At 47.6% G+C, this 23764-nt stretch overlaps 1 protein-coding gene across 2 annotated transcripts in view; it reads left to right on the top strand.

Annotated features, from left to right (window-relative positions):
• Positions 1-23764, top strand: part of RBPMS (RNA binding protein, mRNA processing factor) — a 678829-nt gene that overhangs the window by 592240 nt on the left and 62825 nt on the right. For both annotated transcript variants that reach the window (XM_086961708.1, XM_086961707.1), the window contains one exon: positions 10933-11002. In XM_086961708.1, the coding sequence (XP_086817834.1) occupies positions 10933-11002 (70 nt within the window). The remainder of the gene's footprint in view (positions 1-10932; positions 11003-23764) is intronic.

Below are 23764 nucleotides of genomic sequence, written 5' to 3'. Positions count from 1 at the left end.
TTCATTTTTGAATGAGGTGGTGGAGGGGTTCATACTGATTGTTTGGGGCAGGGCGTTTCATATCCTGTGTGCTAGGCCAGAGAAGGTGGGTGTTTTAGGTTTTCTTTTTCCAATTCACTGTGGATGGCAGTCGGCAATGCTGTCTATCCCTTCAGGCCTCAACCCTCTCTGAATGTTGTGCGAATATTGAGCAGAGCTGAAGCTGAACAGAGACACACACTGCATGTTCACAGAGGAGATTAGAGCACAGCTGGTCTGTTCCCCCAAACTACAACATTTGCACATCTGGTTTCTGATGTATAGTGCCAAAAACGTTTGTACGTGGGCTTGCAGTTCACAAACTGGAAAGCCAAATGTGTCCAAATGCCTCCCAACAAAATAGAAGTCAAGTTAGGACAGCAAAGCATTTTGATTCATTGTTGGCATTTAGTAAACGTTGAATCGGTTTTTTTCTGTTTTGGGTTCTTTCTGTGCTGGAGTTCCATAGGAAATGCAGGTACTTCTCTGTGCTCAACTGCATATGATGCTCAGAGAGCTTTGGCTCACTTTGCAGCGTGTCAATCGTTTGATGGATGCTTCTGGAAGAGCAGAGGTTTGCCCAAGGCATGCATCCCAGTGTACAGAAAAAAACACAATTGTTCAATTATCAATAGTACAGTGTAGGTGCTCCAAACACATTCCTGAAGACAGAGTACTGCATCGACTCATCCTGGACATCCCTCGCCACAGCCACATCTCTGACCACCTGAAAGACTTGCACTGGCTCCCCGTCAACAAGAGGATCACGTTCAGACTCCTCACCCACGTACACAAGGCTCTCCACGACACGGGCCCGAAGTACCTCAACAGCCGCCTCACATTCTACACACCCACCCGCCAGCTCCGATCCGCCAACCTCGCCCTCGCCTCCGTCCCACGAATCCGCAAATCCACCGTCAGAGGAAGATCCTTCTCCTACCTGGCAGCCAAGACATGGAACTCCCTCCCCACTCACCTACGGTTGACCCTGGAACAACTCAAGACCTGGCTGTTCGAGCAGTAGCGACCCCACCCCCTCAGCGCCTTGAGACCCTACGGGTGAGTAGCGCGCTATACAAATTCTGTTGATTGATTGATTGATTGAAAGAAGGAGGAAGAGAAAGACAGAAAAAAACAAGATGAAAGCAGGGAAGAAAAATAACCTGCAACGGTGGCATAAAGGGGCAAGGAAGTTATAATGGCAGATGAAATAGGCATGAGGTGGAATCAAGACTAGTAGCCGTGGTATTCGGCAACCTCAACATTTTGCAGCACTGCCCTTGGACTTCTGAGAACTCTTTGGGCACCAGCACTTATTACTTTATAAAGTAAGCCCTGCGGGTTCCTCTCTCTTGAGTCAGTATGACGGGACTCAGTAAAATACTGTGCGTTGTTGTAACATGTGGTCATGAAAACGCCAAACTCATTGAAGTCCACAGCCTAGTAAAGAACAGATTCTGAATAGTAAATGCTTCCATGAGTACAAAAATGACAAACCCACCAGTTGTTCTTCACACCCTGTCCACATACAATTTACTTATGACCCATTCCACTTTTCATATTTATCCCACATCATGGTACATCCACCGCTTTCCATTAACCCAATAAAAAAATCCTGCAATGCACTGAGCAAAGCATACTCACATACATTGCGTGTTACAGTGTATAGCGCAGCTTATGTACAGTAGCGCTTATAGCGCCAAGAAACCAAGGCATTCCAAGATGTTGCACTTTACAAATAACACCGAGTATAACATAAGTGAATTATTTAATGCCTTTACATGGCAAAATTTCGCAGATATATTGGTGCTGGTCTTGCAAACATTAGAGGCCTAACGCGTGTTGTTCCCATTGGACGGAATTTCATCCCCACAACACTTTATCACCTTCCTCCCACCTAGTAACTCTACTTCTGTTTTCTTCATTCTCTGGTCACTTGATGCTTACAATTACCTCATGTTCCAAGTTAACCAAATGGCTGGCGTGATAGTGTTCTATCTAACTCGTGTAAGAGTAATAAGTGCAGAATACTTGCTAAAACTACTAAACCCCTGTAGACACAACACAAACTCTTTTTTACTTGTTTACACTTGTCTTAGTCCATGTTGATCTTTTTCAACCCCTTTTCAATAAACTTTACATCCACGCTGGTTCAGTTCGAAACAACATATATTTCAATTAATTTAAAAAAAAGCTGCGTTGGTACAGGAATGGGGTGGCTTGGTTAAGATTTAAAGTCCCTTCTTGCAGTTCCGGCCAGCATGACTCGCAGGTGGGGGTGGTTGAGCGTGGGAGGTTTAATTTAAAAAAAGTTAACTTACCTTCGCCGGCACGGTCTCGCATTGTCTCTGCTTCTCTGCGCCTCTCATGAACAGGAAGCAGGCAGCTTCCTTCCCCTTCTCTCCCCTAAGCCAATCACAACACTGCAATGGCAGCGTTGTGTTTAGTCTCCATGTAGGATGGAGAAAAGGCATTGTGCGCATGGCTGGTTTGGTCGACCCCAGAGGAACGACCAAACAGTCAGCACCCTCAGCATTGGGCAAGCCACTCCTCCCCTGACATAGGGCAGACCCTCCCGCCCCCAACCACGCCCTTCTGCTTTCTTGCAGTGCAAAAAGCAGAAACATAAAATGGTATTTATAATACCATTTTATGTTTCTGCTTCTCGCACTGCAACAAAGCAGTGGGGCGACGCTCCTCCGCCCACATGGAGGAGCCGCCCTGTCTTGTTGAACCATTCATATTTGTCTCAGAAACTCAGGTATTTACTCAAGGACGGAATATAATTAGCTCAAGGCAGTTTTTTTTAATGCCTCTCTACTACTTAGTCAGGTTTTTGTGCATGAGTGTGGGAATATAATCTTTAGATTTTAGTCACACCGTCACAGTAGGAATAAATGCTCAACTTAGAAATTGCCAAGGATAACATCACAGGTAGATTTATTAACATTTTGTGCCGGCTTCGCATCAGAAAAGTGATACAAACCAGTGAAATTTTTTTATTTGCAGTTTACATTCCAGTGCAAAACTTGTTTTTCGCTGGAAAGTTACCTGAAGATGCAAAACATTCCTCAGCGCTGCTTTTCCGTTGGTTTTTGAGGCACTATCTTAATTAAGCCCATCACTGATTAGGTCCATCTGTGTTGCTAACTTCCAGTCACCTACATTTAGATAGATCACATAGAGGTCAGTAATCAGCACTGTCCAGTGCATGGTCTGGGTAATGCAGCAATACAAAGGGATACTACAAAGATGTATAATTTATATAAGGATTTTATATACACTGCTTTACATGGTACTGTAAATAGTGGCAAACATGTTTAACCAAGCTGGTGAAGGCTGTGTCACGCAGTTTCTATAGTTTTATTTTACAGTGCACTCATCCTATTACAATGTATTTTGTGTCATATGCTCGAGAATTTAAGTGAAGTTCATAACTGAGGCCAGGTGTGAAACTGTCCCAATGCACATCCCCTACTGTTCAGTAACCCAGAGAGAGAAACACGCAGGCTGAACTCTGATAACCAGTACAAAGATGTCTCGCTTTCAGTCTATGTGTTTTGGAGCTTGCTACCTCCCAGTCATACCATGCTCCTTAATTTTCCAGTACCCTGTTGTATAATAATGACTGGGGAATATTCCCATGTTGTATGTGTATGGCACAGGTTCTGTCCATCGAAATTAATTTTTGGAACCTTGACTCTTAGGGACCGATTACGATGTTGGACGGGAGAGCACAAAGTTGAGGGTAGAGGCTGATTAGATCCGCACACAGCAAGTGAATAGTGTCCCTAAGTAACTAATAGTGCACGAAAATCACTGAAAGAATACTTCGACCATTGAAGCGGGCGGTTATCATGCTGTTCTCGAGTGTCTGAATACCACAAGTATTTTATGTCTACTGGATTAGAAACACTGCGATTACTTGAAGAATAGATTTTATGCCATACGTTGAAGCCCTGAAGAAGTCTCTCAGGAGACGAAACGCGTTGGCTATGATCAATGGAATCTTGAAGAGAAAATCTGTTCGTGAAAAATAAAGTGAACACTGCATCAAGAGAAATATACCCTGGACTTGGATGTTCTTTTCTTTGTGTGTTACCTTTTGTGGACTGTGATATGAAATGCCAATATTATTGTATATAGTGCTGAAATCCTTTTTTGTTTTGTACGATGTTGGACAGACCTGAGACTGTCCGACATCGTTTGGGAACTGGGACCGAACAACCTCCTGTCCTCGGTCCCAACCCAGCAATTAGGATGCAACCGAACATTGTTTGGTCGTATTCCTATTCTTTACAATGGGAGCATGCATTCCGACTGGAAAGCATGCTCTCATTGTAAAGAGCTGAGGTGCAGTTCATTCCTGCACCCCTTGGCAGGCACCTCAAGGTGCCTGCCACGGGGTGCAGGGATCAACAGATGGGCACCATAGGTGCCCCCTTGGCCGCCATCCGGAGGCCTTGCACCCATGGGGGTCTTGCTAGGGGGCCCCAAATTTGGATTCCCACATCCTTTCTGTATCTGAAAGGCCGGTAGAGAAAGGCTGTTGGAATCTGTTGGAATCTGCCATCGTAATCCCTCGGGCGGAAAGAGCCACCCGAGGGATTACTGAAGGCTTTCTAAATGGCAGACGGGCTCTCTGAGCCCGTCGGAGGCCATTCAGAAATCCAATTCTGATTCCTTTCCGAGTAACCCCATCAAAATGGGTTGGTCGGAAAGGAATCCAAACAGCCGATTATGATGCCGTGTGAATGGCTCCGACCGAGGGTAAGAGCCGTTTCCTACGGCATCGTTTCTTCACTGTGAGTTCTAGTACATTTATTATTTATTTTACTAGTTGTTATCGCCAATGATTACAAGGTTTCTTGTGCTCAGGTATTTGATGTTTACTTTTTTTTTTACATTTGCATTGTGAACAGAAACCCACTGTTATAGGTGGGGCCTTTCACGTGCTGTCCTGTAGCCCCCTTACAGCCACCCCCTCGAAATGGCGGACTCCTTAAAGAACTTGCCTTTCAAGGAAGGAAGCAGTCTAAGGCTTTCGTAGGGAAGTGCTGTGGGATGGAAACTCGGAACTCAGCAAAGCAAGGAATAGCGCAGTAAATAAATTTCAAGTCAATGGTTTTGTTTCACAAAAGAAAAGTACTTTATTTTACAAAAAGGTACTGTGCACACAATTACAACTACATACAAAATCACAAGTGAAATAAACAATGGAAAAGCCTTTAAAAGAGCGTCTCAAACTAAAAGGAATGCGCCTTAAAGAAAGGTGACAGAATAAATCCTAAATAAAGACTAGACCACCTAGGTACTGGTTTATACAACAGGGGAGCCTAACTCCTGAAACCGCAATATCCCCATCTTTGCCAATAGCAAACCTTTTTAAAGTGTGATAACAAAAATTCAGAAGAACTGACTTTTTCACATGGTGCTCATAATACATCCAATGTTGAAACCATAGACCTTTTATTATCATTTAACATTACGATACCTATACAAGATGAAGCGGTTTAATCTTTTCCTATTGAAAAACCATATCTATAGGCTTTGACACAATCTCAACAGCAAACATTACAAAACCACAAACATTTAAGCGAGAGACAAGATTTCTACCATTAAACCCAGCTGCCTGAAACCCCGAAACATGTTGTGCCCAGTACACCCTCAGAGCACACCAACAGGTCCATCCTAGGAGCAAAACCTTCTCATTGGGTCATCAATTTCCTTTCCAAGGAGGCTTACGGTGCCACCTCTTTTAGGTCGAGCTTGGGCAGCACATGCGCTGCTCCTGTGAGGCATTCTGTATTCAGGTATGGACTTGAAGCTCTGCCCACTCTCCGCCAATATTTTTCATTGGCTGATGTCATTGTCCACTGTAAACTGTAGCAGTTCATTAGTCAATAGGCTTAGTAGTCCCTCCTTAGTACCGCCTTGACTCATTTTGTAACCTCCCATGGCGATACCCCCTGTTGCATGTGTTTTTACTCAACTCAGTAGGCTTTAATTATAGCCTCCGAGCACAGTATTCTCAAATAGCTTTGTCCTGCCTGCTGTTGCAGGCAGAACAAGCTCTCTTATAACGCTTTAAAAAAATGTTATAGCACAGGAGCAGCATTTGGAAGAATTTAAGTTATTAGCATTGTAAATGACAATGCCTTTTATTGATTTGTTTTGAAAACAACACATAAATAAAAGGCATTGTAATTTACAATGCCAATAGCTCAAACTCTCGTAAATGCGAGACCTATTGTATTGCAAAAGCTTGTTTAAAAAAATGGCAGAGATCAGATGTGCAGAGGGGGCTGCACATGTAGTTCTCGAGGCTTTATGATAACTCTCTTTCATGCTTTTTTACGTTGCAATGCCCTTTGATGCAGTCATGGGCTGCAACGTTTTCCTTTTCTTGTCTTTTGAAAATGTTTTATGTGCCTGCTGAAGGCTTTATTTCCAAAAAGTATGACCCTGCTCTTTCCTCACGCACCCGCACACCTTCTGCCAGACCACACCACATTCCTCAGGCTTTGTGGTCCTGCTGATCTTTCTCTCAACCCAGCACTGTTGCTCCAAAGCCCAGGCCGGGAAGACCTTGGGGCATATTACCAAGCAATAGCGATAATTATCGCTATTGCTTGGTTAGAGACAAAAATGTATCGCCGACCTGCGGCGATTTTTATCGCAGATAAACCTTGGTATTACCAAGGTTTATCGCAAATGCGATAAAAATCGGCCACAATGCATGAATATCGCTGAAAAGTCAGCGATATTCAGGCATTACCGAGCTAATGCTCTTAGCCATGTTATCCACCTCCCATTGGATAACATGGCTAAGAACTGCTCAGGGCAGGTGTTAGCTTTTGGAGATATTTGCTCTTAGCGCGAATATCTCCAAAAGTTGGTAATAGGAGATAGCGATGTTAGCGACTGTTTCCAGTCGCTAACATCTTGGCACGCCCACTTTGCATGTCATTAGTGATAAATTTCTCTGACATGCAAAGTGGGGCCCAAGATGGTCGCTATCTCCTACTAGCTGTCGCTAACTGGTGTTAGCGACAGCTAGGTAATAGGGAGATAATTTTATCTCCGCTTTCTTGGCTTTTAAAGCCAAAAAAGCGAAGATAAACCCCCTTGATAATATGCCCTCTTGTTCTCTTGATCCAACCACGGTGGGAGTGGAAACAGGGTAGGGTTTACACTTCCAGTTTCAGGGTGACCCCTCCACGGGGTCACTCTGCACAGCATGAAGGCTCTCCAGACCCCAAATACAGATCAGGAGCCATGCCCACCTCTGAAGGACATTTTGTGGGCATGCACTCGAGGTTCCCCGTGTGGACCAACCAGCACACAGGCTCCCAGGAAAGATTGGCTCATCGGGGTTGCTCAAAGCATGAATGCCCTTAAGGTGGGCTGGCTCATGCCAAAATGCCCAATTTTAAAAACGCATAAATGATACATATAGAAGACAACTGACTCTGGCTATGCATTCATGATTCAAACTGTTTGGAAAAGACAAGTCAAGGAGGTTACTATCTCACGTCAATAGAAAGGTATGGCTTAGGCATATTTTATTCAAAGTGTAAAATCAGTTTCATCCCTACAGACGCTACACTTCAAACAAAATGAAAGGGACCATTTATTTTTGGATTTTGAGTTGAATTATGACTTCATAAGGCCTTAGTAGACCATAACCAATTTGTTCTGTGTCCCATTTGGCACAGTGATACCTGTGTTCATGTACCACACCAGACAAACAGTACCTCGTCCAGCCTCTTCATGTGTGTATACACATATGTTTGTGTGGACATGTGTTCCACGTGTAATGCACACAGAGCCTCGCACCACAGGTGTTCAGCAACTAACCTTATTGTAAAGGTGGGCTATGGAGGATATAGCTCAACATCATTTTTAACAGAAATTTACAGTGCCTCAGATTCCTTTAGGGTGTCTCATTCACATCAGGCACAAAGGTAAAAATAATGGGGATTCTCACAGGTCAGAATCTTCTTCCCTAGAAGCCCTATATGCAGATGCAGCTTCTCTGCCACCACTTTGCTGCATGGGTGGCATTAACATTTTTTTTCACTAAGGTAGGATTTTAGTGGTGGTGTCAGGTCTTCATTCTTCCCTTGTCCAGGCAGGCATTCTCCCCTGATGTGCTCTAACATCAGAGAAACAATTAACCAGGTTTCAAAACAAGTGTCTTCTTTAATGGATTCCTAAGGACGTCATTCTTGTATGTTTGTATGGATGTATGGATGTATGTATGTATGTATGTAGCCAGAAGGCAGTAGAGCACTGTACAGTGTCAAAGCCAGACTTAAAGTTAACGAGGGGTAGGAAACCCAGCTGGTTTGTAGATGGTGAATACATTGTGATGTAGTGTTCTTTAAAAAGGTGAGTCTTCAACACTTTCCTAAATTGGAGCAGTGGTCCTGATATATACGGGGATGTTGTTTGAGGCCCTGGGTGCACAGATGGAAAGGTCCTGCTGCCTTGTTTCTTTTTTTTCCACTTCTTAGTCTGAAGTCTGATTGTGTCCTGGATTCAGGTGTGCCAAGAGCCACCTGAGAATGTGAGTTTTTTTCTGCAAGATATGCATAAGCAGGGATGCGTTCATGATGGCCTTGTAAACGATGCAGATGGTTTTGAAGATGGTGTGGGACTGTGAGGGGAGTCAGTAGAGTTCCATCAGGATAGAGTTCATATTTCTTCATGCCGTGAATTAGATATACTTCAATGTATAGGAAGCCCTTAAGGGGTGTCATTGTATAATCTAGGTCACCACAGAGCAGAGTGTATCTACCAACCAGATGCAAGAGTGCAAGGATATGAACAGCAGTTCTGAAGTTGCTTTCTGGACAAACCGTACATAAGTAGACGAATTCCACATAAATAGTTAGAAGCAAAAGGAACAATTGATGGACGGAATGCCGAATAATGCAAATATTCACCCACAGTCACAAGGATCTGTGTTTAATTCATCGTTCTTTTGCTCACCACACCACCCTAGATTGCACCCAGCCATATGCAAATCAGTCCTGACTCTGTTCCTCCCGAACTGCAAAGCCAGGTTGTCCAAGAACTACATTTTCGGGCATCACAACTCATCAGCCAGGCTAGCTTGAATCCAGTGGTGGAGTGAGCATGGGACCCCCGTCTGGGCATACCCTTCCCATTTAGGGCAGCAAAAGCAAAAGGAACAATTTTACATAAATAGGTAGGCATTTGAATACACTTGGAAATCTATATGATTCTTACACACACAGAAGATCTTCTGTAATTCTTGATGAACTCCCAAAAAAGTATATTCTCTGGGGCTTGTGTGAATCAGATCCATAATGTGCAGACAGAGGCATGTCCTAGAGATGCAGGAGTGAAATAGTTGATATCACCGATACAGTGCAGCTTGCTTCATTATGATTTTTTAAAATAAATAATAAGAATGTATACCAGCTCACACACAAACATGTATCCAATATTCAAATGTATGTTATGAAAGTTGTATATAAAAGGAAGTTGTGCGCAGAACGTTATTGACAAACACTTTTTAGTTCAATCATTGCCCCTGAACATGCCATTGCAGAACCACAAAGTGTGTATGTAAATCCTATGCAGTGTTAGTGTAAATGAAATGTTATCTGGTACATATTCTATAATCTGGAAGCCTATCTTGTTGTTACCTTGTACCGGGTCAATATTGTAACTCTTTTAGTAGATTCCAGATTTTTGGGATATCCCCATTGAGATATATGTAGTAATTTTAAAAATCTGGCATGGATCCGGCCCTCCAGGACCGGTTTGGAGACCCCTGCACTAGAGTTACTGCAATCAAGGTTGTTCCATCGTGGTCATACTGTACCAAGATGCCTTAAACTTTGGAACCACCTGTTGGAAAATAGTGTTTTTGGAGGTTTGACGGAAATTACATTCATTCAAGTCTTCTCGTACAGCGTGAATACCAACATTGATGGACACATGTATAAAGACATATCACCGTCCAATAGACAATGTATGCAAAAGTCATTAGGGCTCTTAAAAAAAGTGTCACACACCAAGGGAAAGGGAAAATGGTCAACAAAATTTGACCTGGGTTGTCACAGAGAATGGACCTACCAGGATGATCAATCATAGATTAACGTATCTAAGACAAGATACAGATTATTGATTTTCCTGGAAAATAACTCAAAACGTTTAGTACTTGCTTCACAAATTTCACTACTGAAAAAGAATGTTCATGTGACATTCTTTTCAAAGAATTGTTATTCTATCCCTGCTTTGAGACGGTTGGATCTCTTAGTGGATGGTTACAATCTTAGGGAAGAAATGCAAATTATAAAATGTTGCTGGAAGTTGGCAGAGTGGCCATTTTTAGGATCTCAGGTTACACATCCCTCTGTTTAACCCCTTCCCTGCTCATGAGGAGCTCAGCTCGTCATGCAGTACATTGGTCGTGTGCTTATGACGAGCTGAGCTTGTCATGAACAATGGGATTCAAGGGAGTTCAGCATCCGGGATGAATTGCCTTAGCATTCAAGGTGTTAAAATACGTTTCACCCTCAACCCCGTGCTTGACCTCATCTTTCTATGCCACTCTGTAGTCTGTTCTCAACTAGTAAACAAAAGTATTTCTGATCTATGGAGCTTCACTGCTGCTTGGGGTGGGTCATTCTGGGTTTAATTCCGAATATGCTGTGTCTCAGGAGTCTTTTATCTATGATTTTGTATCCTTGGATAGACATTGTCTTAGTTGTTGTGTTCTACTTGTTTGGGTTCCTCTTGTTTCAAAGATACTAATTTGTTGATATACCGCTCTAGTTGCGTCTCGGGTTTGTGAAAAAAAATCTTTACAAATGATAGTTTTCCAATAACATGATATATAACTAATGCATCACTTCTATGTTTTATATCTTTTAGATGCGCTGGCTCCCTCCCTCAGATGCTGTTTCTCAGGGTTGGAAGTCTCGTCAATTCTGCTGAATACTGTGTAAGTGCATTTAACAGCTTCACCCTTCAATCCCTTGTTTGTTTTTTGTATAGCGCCAACTCAGCCCCACGGCACTGTAGCTCTTTACACCAGTTACAATACAGAAGTGCAGAGTCTATTTTAATTTTAGGCACGGAGATGTTAAATCCCCATTTACAGGAAATTTGCGTAGGGCAGCGGCGCAAGTCTTCTTGCTGCACTTCCCTATGCCAAAGTGCAGGAATGTACTGTATTTATCAAATACGATGCATTCCTGTCCTTTCCCCCTGCGCTGGTGCACAATCTGATACCTAGGTGTCTGCATTGCATGCAAGATTGCCTTTGTGGGCTGGAAGGATCACCTTCCTGCAGAAAAACAATCCTTAGAGGCGTTTCCTCTTTCTATGTATGCTGCAGAATATGGCACATGTGGAAAGATGAAAAAATGAGGTGAAATAAACACATTTCTCCTTGTTACACCTGCTCTGGGGATACATAAGGTTTTGGCTCTGCCTCAGGTTTACGTGATTAAGTAAATCTGGGGCGGCGTCAAAATCCATGTGTGTTGCGTCGGAAAACCCACAGCATCGCCCATGGAACGCCTCCAAGGCGCAGAGTAAGGCAACGCAGCGACTTACGCTGCTTTGTCTTACGCCATGTCCGTGTGATCATGCGCAGCCATGCACAGTGGCTTTGTGTGGCTTCATAGATATGATTGAGAGATCGGGTGCCGCTGGAATGTAAAGAAAAGTGATGCTCTGATAGGTGAAGCCTCTTCTTAAAATCCCCAAAGCGATTTGTCCCGATAAAAATAATGTTGAGGTGACGCAGGGACTCGAATCTAGTTTCAAGTTCCAAAAATAGAAGCTCTAACTCTAAACCTACATCTACATTCCTTGATTAAAGTTCTGTATTTTTTCAAAAGAAAACTGTGTGACACTGAGAAAAATAATCCATACAGCTCTAGTGCTCAGAGGAGTAAGAAAGCTAAAAGCACTGAAGCCTACCAGCCTGCTATGTACACATGAACGGTTCAACAGTGAGCAAGTCCATGATCAGGAGCACTGGAGAGATCTAGAGCCATAATAATGTAAAGTAAGTCTCCCAAAAGAAAAATTATCATTACAAAACAAAGATGTAAGAGACATCCACAATCTTAGACACATGGCCCATAATGCCACCTATCTGAGATGGATGCATTGAATACCTGTGCAAAACAACATACAGTTACAGGCACAAAGTTCAAAGATTCCTGCACAAACAGGACCCCAGGTGTCTAAGCACTAAAAAAGGGAAAAGTGTCTTGGTCCAGGCCTTTTAGTTAGCTCAGACAGGAAGGTTAGTCATCTCCAAATCCTGTTCTCATTGTTTTGTTTTATCGTTTGAAGTCTATCATTTTACAACTGTTATTGGCATATTTCTTTCTTCTTGTCACATTGGTATTTTATTATTTTCATTCTGTTTTGATTTCTTATGACTTCTGATATTATTGGATATATTTGTACATGTGTTAAATTATGTGACCTTTTTTACCATATCATTAATTATTGTACAGTGCTTTGGACAGAAACACTGTAGCCAATCCAATAACTGAGTGAATGAAAATAAATAGTGAGAGAATCTATAATGTGAGAGCAGTATGCATTTCTTGCTGAAATAGATTGCACCAAAGATCAACATAATTTCTGGGACGTTCTGACAATCTGCTTTCTCTAAAGTGTCTCTGGAATAACTTTCAAATTTTGGTTAATTCTCCATTAGAATGAATATGACTGTACATGTACTTAGCTACACGCACTATGAAGTGGCATTTGAACTTACAGTTGGTGAACTGTTAGCATAATTTAACGTAACTTATCCATTTCAAAAAAGAAAACAAGCATTTGCAATGTAATAGGTCTCGCATTTGCATGAGTTTAACCTATTGGCATTGTAAATGACAATTTCTTTTATTGATGTTGTAAAAACTAACACGTAAATAAAATACCATTTACAATACCAATAGCTCCAAAACTCGCAGTTGCGAGACCTATTGCATTGCAAATGCTTGTTTTATATCGATCTTAGAATATCAAGATTGAGTAAAATAACAGTCATTTCCTAAACCCCTTCCTTCTGGTTTCCCTGCAGCTCTCTGATGTTATCACCTCTGGTAGCAAGGCGCTTTACACTGTGATTCATAAATATATGCATGAGGCCGTTGTCTCAATTCAAGGTTATTTTACACATAAAAAGGAGGCAGAGGGGGGAAAATTTCAAGGCTTGTCATGTCAATAAAATGTGCAAAGCACCTCCTTATCCCTTTACAATGTCCTGAGTCGAAGCGTCAGAGGTGTATGTCCTGGTGTCGGTGGTGCAGACGCCACATTGCCTATGAGGTAGTCCAGTAGCCATGAACGGCCTGGTATTGTGAAGTCCAGTGAGTCATGGCGTGACGACAGGGTGTTAATGTCCCAGCCGATGGCGGTGCTGCTACACAGGAGGATGACCCCAAAGAGCAAGTAATTAAGCAGGCCTTCCCATTTGCCTCCGATTATGTGTGTGTGACGAGGTGCGGTGCAGCTGCAGTGACGAATGAGATCAAATTCAATAAATGCTTTATCGTATAGCTGTTGGCCACTGCGCGAGGAGCTCTGCTATAACAGCCCAGGCTGTTCTTTTGCTGTAACTGAAATGGTCTAGTAAACACGCAGTACACACCACACAGAGACACACACAAACACACACTGCATAGACTATAAACAAGGACTAAACTTTGGAAAGAAAAAAACTCACAATTTGAATTAAAAATACATAAAAAATACAATCTCATGCCTGTGACTTAAACAAATTTAACTTATTTATGTATTTACAGAACAGCACATAGGTGTAACACTTACTGTCCCGCCTTATCCTCTGCTCCTCTTTGAGTTTGTGAAGCGCTTCGGAATGTGAGGCATTTACTGTTGAACAGGCCTTCCTGCGAGCCAACCTGTTGTGTTTTGATTAGCTGTAGGCAATGCGTAGCCTTATTACTTTGCTAAAGGTTTTGACTAACCCTGCGAATAACATGTTCAAAACTAATCTATATCCATTGGTGTGACACAAATCCTTCCTTTCCAACCATGCACACCTAAACTCATATGGGAGGCTCTCTAGGTCGTTTGGAAACGTTACCTTGTTGAGGATAAAAGCCTCGTCTCCTGATCGAAGAAGAAAAACAGAAAGCAGCTTTACATCCGGCCCGGGGAGGAGACCTGGGAGGGCAAGGGCTGTCCGCGCATGCGCGGTACCTGCAACTTTCGCTTGCTTTGCGGCTCGTGCAGGCAGCGCCTGTCCCCTTCCGGGGCTCCCGTGTTGAAAGAGAGCCCCAGCGCCAGAGAGGAAGTGCGGGGGCTGAAGTCCCGGGTCCCAGGAGGGGACTCGGGTGAAGAGCCTCACATAGCAGTGCGGGGCTCCCATGCCTATGGAGAGAGCCCCGCGTTGTGCAGCCAGAAGTGTAGAGGAGCTGGAGTGCTCCGGCCGCAGCCAGCCACCGTTCAGGAGGATCCCCCCCACAGACCAGGTGAGTGCGGATTGTCCATTTGTGCCGATGAAGGCACAATATCAATATTTATTTGCTGAGTTGAACCCCCATTGCAGGCCGCTCCAACGATGGGGTGAAAGTGAGGGGTGAAAGTGACGCTGCATGCTGCCTTGCCTGGGACGCGGGACAGGAGATGTGCGCGTGGCTGTACACCCCAAAGTGAAACTGCATACTGGCTTGCCTGGGAAGCGGGACAGGAGATAGGCGTGTGGCTGTACGTGCGCATCCACACACCGCAATCACCAAAGCCCTGCGCGGGGCCCGGTCTGTACCACTCGAGGGGCAAGCCGTTAACAATAGATATCGCTGGCGACAGTGCTTTCTCGCTGCATCGCCAGGCGAGACCTAAACATCAGTACCCCAGGTTCTGAAAAAATATTTTAGCCCCAGAATTTCAGAGTTTGGGTCTCATTACGATGTCAGTCGGAAAGCATTCGGGGAATCCGACCAACCAATTATGATTGTTCCGAACACCATTCGGTCAAACTCCCATTGACTTCAATGGGAGCCTGTGATCTGACCGACAACACAGGCTCCCATTGCAAAAAGGGGTGGTTGGCGAAACCTGCCACTCTGTGCATGGTTTGAAAGAGGGGTCACATTCCCATGGGTACCGCCATGGGCCTCAACCAGAGGCCTCCAGGTGAAGGGGGGCCTGCTACAGGCCCCCAAAGTCAGTTTCCAACAGCCTTTTCATGTCGGACAGTCCCAATGGAAAAGCCTGTTGGAATCTGACATTGTAATCAGTCAGTTGGAAACGCTGTCCATTGAGATGTACGAATCAACTCTGACTGACTTGGATTCTCCGAAAGCCTGTTAGAACAGAGTCGGAATGACTGAACAGTTTCCTTCTATCGTAATCAGTCAGTTGGAAATGTTTCCAAGTCAGTCTGAAATATGGGTTCCGACACAGGTTAGGAAAATCCAAATGCCTTTCGGAGCCTTTCCGACCGACATCGTAATGAGGCTCTTAATATCAAAACAAGCAAATGTTCACATTTGTCATAGACGTGACAGACCCAGAAATGCAAAACATCATAATACCTTCTAAGGTAGTGGTAGAGCTGGGGCGTGGCTTGAGCGCCGAGGGTGATGGCGGCGTGAGCCCAGAGCTCCGTGCCTCTTCCCCTTCAAGATCCTGAAGAACTCGGCGGAGAGCCCGTGTGAGCCCCGGCGCCGCACGAGTACACAGTGGTGACCAGCGAGGCGGGGTGTGAGCGGCTGTGGAGGCTGGTCTGGAGAGCGCGGTCGCCGGCCATCGAGGCTGCCGGAGCGGCGGGTGAAAGACGGCGCTCATGATGGCGGCCGCGGTGGAGCCCTGTGAGCTCGGAGCTTGACCGGCTGCCCACACTGCCGTAGAGCTCTGATTGAGTGCGGCCGCCGGCCTTGGGGCGTCCTGCGGCGGACCCCTCTGAGGCAGGAGATACTCCATGCCCCCCCGGCTGCGGTGGTGCAGCGGACGACAGCGCTGGGAGAAACGGCCGCCCGGGCGAGCCTTTGCGGGAGGAGCTGCGTGACTGCGTCCAGAGCCGGGGGAGCAGGAACCTGAACCGGGCCCCGGCCGTGCACGGAGGTGAGCGGGGCGGAACTGTGCAGCGGACCGAGGGAGGGAGGACGCTGATTCAAACGGCCCCGACCCACCAGCACCAGTGGTGCCCTTCCATGGAGGCTTGATCGAACTGAGGGGACCAGGCGGTGTAGCCCGAGGGGCTGCGGAGGTGCCCCAGCAGTGCCAGGTTTCCTGAGGCGCGACAGTGCAGGCGCAGTAGCCGAGGCGGAGAGGGGCCGACTGTCGTGGGCCCCGGGGGGCGCGCAGCGGGGAGGACCGGTGGAGAGCCCTGATCTCCCCCCCCCGAGCCGCGGCGGCAAACGCAGGAGGAGTGCTGTAACTGCGCAGCAGGACCGCATAGTGACTAGGAGCCGGACTCACTGCGGAGGCCCGGGGGGGGCGCCGGCCATCGGACGGTCACCAGCGACAAGGCCCTCCCAAAATGGGGAAGCCGAGAGCCAAGGTGGAGGGGGCGGCGTCGTCGGATGTGGCGAAGGGTGACCCCATTGAGCAACCGGACCTGCAGCGTTTGCAGGATCGCAGTTTGGACGCCATAACAGCCACGCGTGACGCGCTCCACAATGATATAGCGCAAGTGGCGTCGGGGCTAGGCCTGCTCCGGGCGGATCACGATAAATTGAAGGACAGGGTCAAGGACACTGAGACCGCGATTAAAGACCTGGCGCCCGCACAAAAAGTGCTGGAGAGCAAACTTACGGAGGCCCTGGACCGCATTCACACCCTGGAAAGGCGAGCAGAAGACGCGGAAAATAGGAGCCGGCGCAGCAATGTGCGAATCGTGGGCGTGCCGGAGACGGAGGGGGTAACGAACATGGTGGCCTATCTGGACGAATGGCTGAAAACAGTGGTGGCATGGGAAGGGCTGTCGCCATTCTTCACACTGGAGCGTGCCCACAGGGTCCCGTCTGGGCCACCTAAGCCGGGGCTCCCACCCAGACCGATCATAGCCAAGTTGCTTCATTACAAGGACAGAGACCTGCTCCTGCAAAAAGCCCGGGAGGATGGCCCATTTCAGATTGCGAACAGCAAGGTCACGCTCTTCCCGGATTTCACCTTTGAGACGCAGAAGCAGCGGGCCTCCTTCCTCACAATTAAAAAGGAAATGCGTACTGAAGGGATCTCCTACTCCTTGCTTTTCCCAGCCAGGCTCCGGGTGGTGGTGGACGACAAGACGCTCTTTTTTAACGCGGCAGCGGACGCTTGGGACTGGTGGGAGACATACAAGGCAGGAACTGATGGTGCCAAGGCACGGGAGGAAAGAGAAAAGGAGCGGGAGCGCTCGCCAGCACGGCTACGGAAATCGAAACGGTTGAGGAAACGGAAGCAGGGGAAGCACGGGCCGACGGCTTCCCAGACTGAAGCTGAACGACAGGCCGCATTGCTTGAGGTGGTGAAGTTGGGGCGGGCTGGGAGCCCTGGCTCTAAACGTGGCACGGACTCGGACACGCATGTGTCGGCTTCAGGATCGGAATCGGACCTCTCTGGCATTCATCGGGCTGAAGGACCACTGGTGACGCCGCAGACGGCGGAAGAGATCCTGAATATCTGAACTGCCTATGGTGGACAATGGGTAATATTTGGGGCGCTAGGTGGGGGCCCATAGCTCCATGCACACGAGGGCCGGGGCACACCGGGGGCTCAGAGCCGGACGATTCTGGGGGATTGGGGGAGGGGCGGGGGGGCGGGCGGCGCAGCTCCCTTCTGGACGAGGCCGCGCTCCGTAGGCCCTTAAGGCACCCACGGCTGCGGCCGTGTAGTAGCGACCTGGGTCAATCAGGTGCGGGTGTTTGGATGGGGACTGATATTTCGATATTGGGGCCTGTTCTGGGGGAGGGGGGGGTTCCACAGTTGGGGTTTGTTTGCTCTCTTTAAAGTCATTGACCCTGGGTATGCCATGGGGCGGACAGTTGGGAGGTTTTGTTTTGTTCAGGGGGGGTACCACCACCGTCGAGGGGCAGGCACTGAGGAGAGAATCCCGACAGGATCATTGGGACAATGGCTAGTCCGAACCATTTGAACTGCATAACCTGGAACGTGCGGGGCCTACACACTATGCAGCGCAGACACAAAGTGCATGCCTTTTTAGTGCGGAGGGGGGTGCACATTGCACTGTTGCAGGAAACGCATCTCACGAAGCAGGAGGGGACAGCGCTGCAGAGGAGGTGGAGGGGCCAGATCTATCACACCTGTTATTCAGCCTACGCTAGGGGAGTACTGATTTGGATTAGAGCAGGCACACCATTCCAACTCACGCGCCAATGGGTAGATCAGGAGGGGAGATATGTGGTGGTAGAGGGGAAGCTGGGGGGCAGAGATATTGTGCTAGCTAGTATATATGCCCCGAACACCGACCAACTAGCTTTCTTTGCGAAACTATCAGGGACGCTGGCTCACTCCCTGGCGGGCCCGGTCCTGCTAGGAGGTGACTTTAATTCCATAGCTGACCCCTCCTTGGATAGGTCTCACCCCCCACTGCAAGATTCCCCGGTGCACAGACTGTCTAGAGGTAGAAGGGAGTGGCAGGAGAGTTGGGAACTGACGGACGTATGGCGAGGGCAACATCCGACTGACCGGGATTACTCCTTCTTCTCCGGGCTACATGATTTGCATGTCCGACTAGATGCGATACTGTGCTCCCGGGGTGTGCTGCCGTCCGTCACTGGGTCGGAATACCTATCGAGAACTATCTCGGACCATAACCCACTCTTGATCCGACTAGCGTGGGTAGCTGAGAGGCCCAGGGTCCCGACCTGGAAATTGAAGCCCGAGACTCTGGAGGACCCCCTACTTGGGGCGGCCCTGGAGGAGGGGATGAACTTTCCGCGGAGAATGAGGGGACGGCGGCCACTAGGGCCGCAGAATGGGACACCTTTAAAGTGGTGGTGAGGGGTATCTGTATCAAGGAATACGTAGGCGTGAGGAAAGTGTTGCTGAGCGATCTGGCTAAGGCGGATGCCAAGCTGAGGGAGGCAGAAAGGGGGCGGCCCGGTCACCCGGAATTCCAGGAGGTGCTTTGCTCGGCCAGGGAGGAGGTAGCCACTGAAGTGGAGAGGCTCCGAGCCTTTGATTATAGACGTTACGTGCTGCAATCCCACGTCGACGGAGATAAGTCGGGCACCCTTCTTGCCTGGCTCTCGAACCCCACTAAGCGATGCTCTCCCATACTGCAGCTACGGGATGCAGCTGGCCTGGTACAGCACACTCAGCTGGGTATAGTTGATGGATTTAAGAATTATTATGAGGGCCTATATAAGAGTACCCCAGGCGACCGGGGGGGCCTGGCCGAGACCTTTTTGGACGGCCTGCCCCTACAGCGGCTGGGGGAGGAACAGGCGAAGGAGCTGGGGTCGGACATCGAACTAGGGGAGATTAGGAAGGCGGTGCGGAGCATGGCTCGCAACAAATCGCCGGGGATAGACGGGCTACCCATAGAGTTCTACAGCAAATACTTGGACGTCTTGGCGCCGCGGCTCCTGATCGTTTACAGAGAGGCCAAGGCAGCGGGCCGCCTACCGCAGTCCATGCGGGAAGCACTTGTGGTGCCACTGCTGAAGCCCGGCAGGGAGAGCAGTGACCCCGCGTCTTACCGGCCGCTCTCTATGCTCACCGCAGATTACAAGATCTTGAGCTCTATCCTGGCGGCGAGGCTCCTGCCGCACATGCCGGGACTGGTGCACGAGGACCAGAACGGTTTCATACCGACCCGTAACACCACGGTCAACGTTAGGCGACTTGTCCGCCTCATGGACGAACTGGAGGGGGGGATCGGGTCTGAGCTGGTCCTCTCTGTTGATATCGAAAAAGCTTTCGACAGCCTGGAGTGGGACTATCTCTATGCTGTTATGGAAAGATTCGGTTTGGGAGCTGGATACATCCAATGGACACGGGTCCTATACGCGGAAGCGATAGCAAGGGTACGAGTTGGGGCGACGGTGTCCCACCGCTATCCAGTAGAAAGGGGCACCCGTCAGGGTTGCTCCCTGTCTCCGCTTTTATTCGCGCTGGCTATCGAGCCCCTAGCGGCTGAGGCCGGGACGGGACGGCACTTTATCGGGGTACGTGCTAGAAACGGGCAGCAGTTCATCTCGCTGTATGCTGATGATTTGCTGCTCTTCCTAAACGACGGGGCTGCGGATCTGACGGGCGCAGAGGCACTACTGGAGCGATTCGGCACATTGTCGGGTTTGAGGGTTAATTGGCCCAAGACGAGCTTGTTCCCGCTACGAGAGGGGGCTGCTCGGCCGAACCACCGGCCGGCCTTAGCCTGGGAGCCTGCCTGCATTAAATATTTGGGGGTCCACATTTACCACAAGGCGGCAAATTTGCTTAAGGGTAACCTGGGGCGATGCGTGCGAGGACTGAAGGGCTGTATGACCTTCTGGGCCACGTTGCCGCTCTCAGTGGCAGGCAGGATCTCCTTGTTGAAGATGGTTGCCCTGCCGCGGTTATTGTACTACTTCCGCACGCTCCCAATTTGGATACCTAGCTCCTTCTTCCGGCAGCTCCGATCTCTGATTACATCGTTTATCTGGGGAGCAGGGCGGTGCAGGGTGGCGCTGGCAACGCTCACCCGCCCGAAGGATGAAGGGGGACTGGCGGTGCCGGACTACGAGCTTTATTATTTGGCGGCCCAACTGCAGGTCTTCAGGCAGGAGGTGGCACGAGTATTTCGGGGCCCGGAAGACGGAAGGCTGCGGGGAACGCCCCGTCATGTTTTGGCGTATATCACCCTTCAACAGCAGATTGACGGTCGAGACTTATCATTGGAACAACGCACGTACCGTCAATGTTGGAATCGAGTGCAGAAGAGGGCAGGAATTCGGCGCCCGTATGCTCCGGAGATCCCTCTGGGCATGCTAACGGCGTTGCCACATGAAGGTGACTGGTCGCACCTACAGCGGTGGGAGGAGGCGGGTGTGCAGGTGGTTGGGGACCTTTACGAAAATGGAACATTACTCCCGTTCCAAGCACTGCTAGAGCGCTTTGACCTCCCGAGAGGGGGATTTTTACTTCACGCGGCAGTGAGCAGGCAGTACAAACACACTGGGGCACGGGGCTAGAGGAACCTGCGACGGCAGCTGCATGCCAATACACCATGATGTCGGCGGGAACAATCAAGGCGGTGACGTGCCTTTACAGTAGAATGGTGCGAGAGATTCTCCCTCCTCTCACGTCACTGAAGGCCAAGTGGGAGGTGGACCTTGGTAAAGACATACCAGATACGACGTGGGCGCAGCTAGTATGCAGGGCTCGCAACAGCACGAGAAATGCTAGGTTTCAACTTATCCACTACTATATTCTGCATAGGGCGTACATGACCCCGGGGAGGATTAGGAGGTACTTTGGTACGATAGAGGCGACCTGCCCCCGTTGTCCGGAAGAGGGGGTTGAATTGGTGCATATGCTGTGGGCGTGTCCGGCCCTTCGGGAATATTGGCAGGCCATAGGTGATATGTTGAACGAGGTGACTGACAGGACCATAGATTTTGGCCCGGCGGAGTGTCTCTTGCATTGGTTCCCTCATACCCCCAAAAACAAACTTACGAGCAAGTTTATAGATATGGGATTGATGGTGGTTAAAAGAGAGATCACTTGGCACTGGAAGGCGAGGGTGGGGCCGACTCCCAGGCGGTGGCTGCAGGAATTTCTGAAATGGGCGACCGCTGACAGCACACACAGGTATCAGCTGGCGCGCAGGACCCCTAGCCAGGGAGCGACTGAGACAGCAACTTCATGGGAAGTGATGGTACAGGCCCTTAGAGATAGCAAGGAGGACGAGGGGGAGGAGGCCCTCGATGCGGAAAGGGTGGAAGGGGCAAGCTGATGACCCAGGGGCAGCAGGAACACATGGTCGACAAAGAACGCACCCTAGGAATATAGGAACGATCGCTGCCAGGGCCCTTAGACAGGTGGTGGAGGGGGGGGAGGTGGGGCTAGGGGAGGTTACCGGTTTAGGGCAGGGGGTGGGGGTTGGGGCTCATCGCGTTGGTTAGATGAGACATAAAAAGTAGTCATGCACATACTCCTGTAGCTAGCTACTCCTGCACCTTTAACATCAGGCATGGGGGAGCCACGAACTTATTGCCGCCCAACCCCCGGGTTGTGGGCACGCAGGCTGTGTATGAGGTAACGGGAACTATTACATAACGGCACAATGTTACTGTGATGTATATCTGTGCTTTGGCCTGATTTGGCATGACTGCAATAAAAATTATTTACAAAAAAAAAAAGGTAGTGGTAGAGCTCTTTCTACACAGAAATTTCCAACATTAGAGCCAAAATATAAATGTGCCCATTCTTACCACCCATCCTCAACTCTCCCTTGTTAAATTCTAAGAAATATAGTGAATTTCTTTTTGGAAGTGTGGAAGAGAAGAAGAACCACCCAACCAGGATCAGGATCCTGGGTCATTCACATCTTACAAAACAAAACACAGACATTAAAGATAACTGATGCATAACTGACACATAAACTGTCTATCCTGTTTGCCATAGATAGTTCAAATAAACTTCACACCAAATACAGTGACACTTGAAATCCATATCATGATCTATCATCACCAAACAACCTTTAGACCTCGGACAGGGACAGAAATTGCCCTGATGGACATTATGGAGAAAATATTATTAACCCTAGAAAACGACAAGTATTTATTCTTTTGGACCGGTCTAAAATGTTTGATTCAGTAGTCCACTCTTATACGATTCGGAAAGCAAATATGGATATTCAGAATCCGAGTGGAATGATTAGGTCAGTTTGTTAAAAAGGCGTCCCAAATATACAGAAGGGTAATCATAGAATTGTAACAGTATGACCCAGCTTTCAATCTAGGCTGAGGGTCAATTACATTGGGTACTCAATCTCTCTTAAAGTCCTGTGGCATTACAAACAAACTCTGTACGAAAATGATAAAAACAGTGATTTATTAAAACAATTTCTCTTTACAATACATAATAACAATGTTACATGATTATACAACACACAATACAAATAAAAACCAAAAGTTGACGCGGCGTTTCGGTGTTTTTCGTGTATGGGAACACCTTCTTCAGGACGGTTTTTGTTAAAAAATCACTAGGAAAGAAATACCATAATTAAAAAAATACCACAGTTGGAACGAAATACCACAATTAAAAATATGCCACAGTTACAGCACAGACTTTCGACAGAGTTCCCTTTAAAAATATGACAGTAAGGAGAAATTTTTTAACCACATTATACCATAGTGTTTTAGCCTGCTCCATAAGCAAAAAATTAGTGTGGCTGTCGACTTTTACCATGATCATAATTGATTCAACAAATCGCAAAAGACCATAAATAGTCTTGCCTCTCTGTTCCTTTTCCATTAAGACACAGTTTATACCATGATCATATAGCATCATCACTTCAATCAATTCGTTTTCCATGTTCAATATTATTCTCATGCACAGGCGGTCCATATGTATAATTTTTCTGCCCTTAACTGTTTGCTCTTCAAAGCAGTTTATGGGGTATCCCATTGAGTTCTCTCTTATATCACAAAACAACATAAGTGTTAATTACAGTCCATCTATACATGATTATGTCAAGACTTCCATTCAATTTAAATATCACAAATTACTCCCATACCTTCAATTTCTGGGTGTGTCTAATGGCACAACTAAAGAA

This window comes from Lissotriton vulgaris, chromosome 3_1 (assembly GCF_964263255.1).
Source record: "Lissotriton vulgaris chromosome 3_1, aLisVul1.2, whole genome shotgun sequence".
Lineage (NCBI taxonomy): Eukaryota > Metazoa > Chordata > Amphibia > Caudata > Salamandridae > Lissotriton > Lissotriton vulgaris.
Note: the sequence above shows the minus strand (reverse complement) of the source record. Positions and strands in the feature narration are given on the sequence as shown.